The sequence below is a fragment of the Podarcis filfolensis genome (genome assembly GCF_964270895.1).
Source record: "Podarcis filfolensis genome assembly, chromosome: 13".
Classification (NCBI taxonomy): domain Eukaryota; kingdom Metazoa; phylum Chordata; class Lepidosauria; order Squamata; family Lacertidae; genus Podarcis; species Podarcis filfolensis.
Genome location: NC_139615.1, coordinates 12,497,458 through 12,503,866, shown reverse-complemented (window position 1 = coordinate 12,503,866; position 6,409 = coordinate 12,497,458). Strand labels below are relative to the sequence as shown.

Below are 6,409 nucleotides of genomic sequence, written 5' to 3'. Positions count from 1 at the left end.
TATGGCACTGCTCCAGTGATGAATGATAAAAGCCCAGGGCTTCCCTTCTACCAAATGGCAGCCTCAGAAGCCCTTCAGTATGAGGGAATTCTCTCTTTACTTCTGCATTTCAGGTGGACATGGATTGGAGTCATTGCAACGGACAATGACAACGGAGAAAGATTTGTGCAAACCATTTCCCCAATATTTACCAAGAGTGGTGTCTGCTTTGCATTCCTGGAAAGAATCCCCACTTTAAGTTTTATTTCTGAAATAAATGGCATGCTACAACAGGGGACAAGTATAAACCATAAAATTTTTAGCAGCACAGCTAATGTAATAGTTGCCCATGGAGAATCTTATTCCATGGCAACTTTTAGATGGCTTCCATACCTATCAGAACATGATGACATGACATACAATATAAAAAGTAAAGTATGGATAACAACTGCCCATGTTGAGTTCACTTCATTTGTCGGTCAAAAGAACTGGGATTCAGGAATATTCAATGGTGCTATATCCTTTGAAATTCACTTCAGAAACCCACCAGGATTTCATCAGTATGTTGTGCACAGAAACCCTTCCAGCACAGATGGGGACGGTTTTATCAGGGACTTCTGGCAACAGGCATTTGAATGTGTATTCCCAGATATCACTTCAGACAAGGCAGAGGGGAATATTTGCACAGGAGAAGAGAAGCTGGAGAACCTTCCTGGATCATTTTTTGAAATGAGCATGACAGGCCACAGTTACAGTATCCACAATGCTGTCTATGCCATGGCCCATGCTTTACATGCCATGTTCACATCCAGACCCAGGCACAGAGAAATGGCATACAGAGGGGGAGGGAAGAATTCGAATCCACAGTTTTGGCAGGTAATCAGCTAAACATTTTCAACTGGAAGAGGCCTGTTATTCCCCCACAAGGTATGGGATTCCAAAATGCTGTCAACTTGCTCATTAATCTGAGACAAGAAAAATCAATTCCATGAGAGAAGTTTGCAGACCACTGGGATGCCACTGCATGCACAGATAAGAAGCAGTGGTAATGATCAAGAGAGATGTTCAGCATTCTCTCTATCCCATATACACCAAATCCTCCCTCAGATCAGGTGATCACACAACCACTGTGGTGTCTCCTTAGATGAAAAAGGACAGAGGAAAACAGGTGTGGGGCGGGGGATATAAAGAAAGGTTGTAAAAATGGGAGAGCGATGTGGAAGAGAGAAAATTGGTGGTCTCTCCATGCTTTGACCTGAATCCACTGACACTTGACTGAATCACCGCCACCAATTGCTGTAGCTTTTTCCTACATGAAGGGGGGGGATGCTCCGCCCTGCATTAGACTGCAGCCTTTTCCAAACAATTGCCTTTTCTGTTTTCAATCTAGCTCCATCACTTTCTGAGAAGTATCTCATTTAACAATACAGCCGGAGATGTGGTCTTCATCAACCAGAATGGAGAGGTGGTATCTAGCTTAGATATTGTCAATTGGATTATATTCTCCAACCAAAGTTTGCACAGAGTGAGCGTTGGGAGGATAGATTCGCAAGCTTGTCGAGACCAATCATTCATCCTTGATGAAGATGCCATAACATGGCACAGTTGGTTTAATCAGGTAGGACCACATTATTAGATAATTCCAAAGAAATTCAGTATTGCCTAAGGTGTATGCAATGATCATACACCTGCATGTCTGCTCACTGTCTTTGAAACTGCATGTTACTGTGTAGAACATGACCAATGCATACATAGAGCCAGTGTGGTTTAGTGGTTAAGAACGATAGACTCGTAATCTGGTGAACCGGGTTCGTTTCCCCTCTCCTCCACATGCAGCTGCTGGGTGACCTTGCGCTAGTCACACTTCTCTGAAGTCTCTCAGCCTCACTCACCTCACAGAGTTTTTGTTGTGGGGGAGGAAGGGAAAGGAGAATGTTAGCCGCTTTGAGACTCCTTCGGGTAGTGATAAAGTGGGATATCCAATCCAAACACTTCTTCATCCATGTACCAGATTAAGAGCCAAAAGCTTACGGCTAGAAGTCACTAACGGAATAAAGGCAAATGTTTTATTTTCTTATATTTACAAATATTTTATAAATATTTCTTAACAATTATAAAATACTGGTTTTTAGCTGAGGAAAAGAGGATAAGCCCCAAGATTTTGCCTTTCTTGCTAAAAAGTGGGGAACTGCTATGTAATCACAACACCTACACATCCCAGAACAATACAGGCAGTATGACATCACTTCAAACATTACTACTACTAAAAAAAATAGCCATTCTACATATTGTTGGAATCCTGAATCAGCTTAGTAACATAGAGTGGGGCCCCGGAACATGAAGATTTCCAAACTCATTGTACTCTTGCTGACCCTTCTGCTCTTTCATTTACTGAATAGACTTGGCCTCTTTCTGTCTGTACTGAGAGATGTCTTCCAGGATCCAGCAAGAAAGTGAAGGAGGGACAGCCACCTTGCTGCTACGATTGCATCCCTTGTGCAGAGGGGAAGATTGCAATACAGGATGGTTTGAGAAATAAATGGATTAAATAGCACTAATAATTGAAAGGTGATGTAAGGACGGCTGAGTTTACTTTTCAAAAGAGATAATCTACTGTGTGTGTGATCCTGCCTCTTTCTGATCATTGCCTTTAAATATGCTAAACAAATGAGAATGACTATGCATTGAGAGTAGTTGGATGGTATGTGGTTCAAAGCACTTCTTCTTCTTCTTCTTCTTCTTCTTCTTCTTCTTCTTCTTCTTCTTCTTCTTGTGTGGCAAGGCCGCCAAACCAGCCCTTTGTTCGAATAAAATTCACACTGACACATAATTTTGGTTTAAGGTTATTGGGCAAAATTTTAGGCCACAACTTTATTGATTACAGAAATGTGAGTGGTATTGGCAAAGGGCCATATCAGACTCCCGCCCCTTTTGCAGGAAGTCAGTAAGGATAAACCACCCAAAGAGGAAGCCACATCGGGGGAACCCTCCTGCAGCTCTCCTCGGTGTCCCGAGAGGCCTGGCATGGCCCTAGTCCCTCAAGCGGACTTCAGACAGGAACCAGGGCTTGGATTCCTTTAACAGAATACCCTTGGTCAATGGAGGGGCAGGAGATGGCTGACTTCCCCTCCCCCACAAATCAATGAGCCAATGCCTAACCGCCAAACCTTACAAAGTTGTGGCGATTGCTAAGAGGTAGGCGAAAGCCAAGTAACCATTGCCAATCTGCCAAATGCAAACATTCCTACCCGGCTCCCGGCCTAAGACAGGTGACCAACCAAAGTCCAAAGTAAGGCCAGAGAACACATAAAATAAAGGGCGGTTGGGTGGGTGTTCAGCAGTGCAAAGCAGGTGCCTGACACGCCTCACGTTGCAGCTTTTATATCCCCCACAATCACCCCACAGAAAAATGATTGGCCAAGAAGCCGGGGTGATCGTGGTGCCACCCTGGCATGATGGCGTTACTCCGCCCACACTGGGGGGGGGACAAGGTTGGGGGCCTGACCGCAACCAGGAGCACCCTTAAAAATGATCCCACTTCTGCTTCTTCGATTACTCATAGCCGAGTAAGATTGTCTTCCATAAGCAAAGTTTTCACAATGAGTCCATAAGTGACTGTGGAGGCCAATTCTGGATCCACATGTCCTTCCACAGTGGGGATATTGGTTTCCGGATCAGAGTTGATCATGATGTGGATTTGCCAAGCATGCCTTTCTCTTTGCACGTTTCTACCTTGCGTCCTGAGCATATCTAGAGGGGGTCTTGCCACTCCTTCTGACTTACACAGGCTGCACCCAGGCTAGTGTGAATAAACATTCAGATGGCAATGGCACTGGCTGTGGCACTTACAGGACCACATAGCTCTGAACCAAATAAATTCAAGAATATGGCAGTAATTAAATAATGAGAATTATACCATATAATGTTTTGACATACTGAGCATTCTCCGACTGTGGTCAGACTATTCGCAATAACTAGAGTGAAATAAAATACTGACGTGGAAGCTAATCCTGCAATAACATTTTAGCAGACCACGAGGAAGCTCCTTTGTTTAAACTGGGAGTCAGTATGCATGTTCACACGGTTGTAATTTGGACCAATCATAAGGAGACAACAAAGTGCCTTAAGAGGAAATGGGGTGAGGGAAACATAGCGTCTTAATTGGATAGGAAATTTAAACTAAATGGAATGTGTGGAATTTGTGCCAAAAGTATAAAACTGTTTCAAACCCTTTGTATGACGTTTAGTTGTTTTAGGTTAGTTAGGTTAGTTATCCCCAGTTGAACCTTCTCCGCAGAATTAAACATTTTAGACTACAGTGGTACCTGTGGTTACATACTGTCAGGGAACTGCCATCGGAGCTAGAGGCGGAGGGAAGGCTCCAGAGGGATGCCGGAGAGGGTCCCAGTAGGGAGAGAGGCAGCCCATCTGCTGGGGAAGGAAATCAGCGTAACACCAGTGGAGAAGGGGGGCAGATGGGGGAATCGGAGAGGAGGCTCCAAGACTCCTCACCGGAGACCAGCGGAGAGAGTACGGGTACTCCGCTGCCCACACCCTTCCTGCGCAGAAGACTTCCGCGCAGGGAGAGTAGGAGGAGACTTGGCGTCAAAGAACTTCTTTGCTGGAAGAAGTTCAAGAAACGCCCACTGACGGATTCTGCCAGCGACTGAGACAGCCACGAAGCTAGAGGCTGTCCAGACAGAAAGGGTTCAACCAGGTAACCTAGCCAGGAGTGGCGGCAACTTACGCACGAGCAACCCCTAGAACCATTACACATACTTAATTCGTTCCGGAGGTCCGTTCTTAACCTGAAAAAGCACCACTTTAGCTCCCACTACCGCCACTCTGCAGCCTTGCGATTTCTGTTCTTATCCTGAAGCAAAGTTCTTAACCCGAGTTATTATTTTTGGGTTAGCGGAGTCTGTAACTGGAAGCGTGTGTAACCTGAAGCGTATGTAACCTGAGGTACCACTGTACATTCCCCCTCTAGGACTCATGTGGTTTAGTGGCATATCCATGACATAGAGAAAGCTTAGACTGCAACAATACCACATTGCATTGCATAAGACAGTACTAAACATGTGCTTTGATTTAAACAGAGCTCTTTTCTTCTCAGACAGAAAGTAAACATTTCACTAAACTGAAATCTATGACCTAATATATTTGTTTTCCCCCAGATATGAATGACTGCAATAAATGCCCAGACAAAGACTATCCAAGCAGGAACCGTGACGCATGTCTGCCCAAGAATATAAGCTTCTTGTCTTATGAAGAACCTTTGGGCATCAGTTTAGCCTGTATCTCTCTTTTCCTTTCCTTGATCACAGCTCTGGTACTAGGTACATTTTTGAAACACCACAACACACCCATTGTCATTGCAAACAACCGAAACCTCACTTACGCTCTCCTCATCTCTCTCCTGCTCTGCTTCCTGTGTGCATTGCTCTTCATTGGCCAACCTGACAAGGTGACGTGCCTCCTCCGCCAAGCAGCTTTTGGCATCATCTTCTCAACTGCTGTTTCTGGTGTCCTGGCAAAAACCTTCACGGTGGTTTTGGCCTTCATGGCTACAAAACCAGAATCCAGGATGAGGAAATGGGTGGGGAAAGGACTAGGCCACTCCATTCTCCTTTCCTGCTCCATAGTTCAAGTAGGCATATGCACTGTGTGGCTGACAACCTCTCCCCCATACCCAGATGTGGACATGCACTCAATAACAGACGAAATTATACTAGAATGTAATGAAGGGTCTGTGGCCATGTTTTACTGTGTCCTCATCTACATGAGCTGCCTGGCCACTGTAAGTTTTGCTGTTGCTTTCCTCGTCAGGAAGTTACCTGACAGTTTCAACGAAGCCAAGTTCATCACTTTCAGCATGTTGGTCTTCTGCAGTGTTTGGCTGTCCTTTATTCCCTCCTACCTGAGCACCAAGGGAAAATATACGGTAGCTGTGGAGATCTTCTCCATCTTAGCCTCCAGTGGTGGGTTGCTGGGTTGCATCTTCTTCCCCAAATGTTACATAATCATTCTGAGGCCTGAGCTGAACAATAGGGAACAGCTAACAAGGAAGAAAAATTGAAGAAATAATAAACCTGTCATCTGCTTTATTTTGTGTTTTCCTCTGTGTTTACAGTAGAATATTTGGAAATATAAGTTCAGCTGCTCCCTTTTATAATTTTTTCTAGACTCCAAATTCCCATAGTTGAAATTTCCTTTGTAAAATTGACTTATTTGCTTTGAGGAAAACAATCGTATATTTACACATACATCGTTCTGTTGCAGCATGTGTTGACAAGAAGAATTAGAGCAATTCTTATTGACTTCCGGGTCAGCACCATCGATTAATGGCGGATTCCCTCTGAGTCTCGGAGGGAGGGACTAGCTCCGTGGGATCGGGTCTTACCGCTGCGGCAAAGCGGGGACCCTTTAA

General features: G+C 44.6%; 1 protein-coding gene across 1 annotated transcript; it reads left to right on the top strand.

Annotated features, from left to right (window-relative positions):
* Positions 1-6,058, top strand: LOC310747104 (vomeronasal type-2 receptor 26-like; the record flags this gene model as incomplete). Its single annotated transcript, XM_083581438.1, has 4 exons — positions 1-855; positions 1,370-1,597; positions 2,379-2,505; positions 5,157-6,058. Exons 1-4 carry the CDS (start codon positions 19-21, stop codon positions 6,056-6,058), a joined length of 2,094 nt encoding a protein of 697 aa, XP_083437564.1. The 5' UTR covers positions 1-18.
* Between the last annotated feature and the right edge of the window lie 351 nt (positions 6,059-6,409).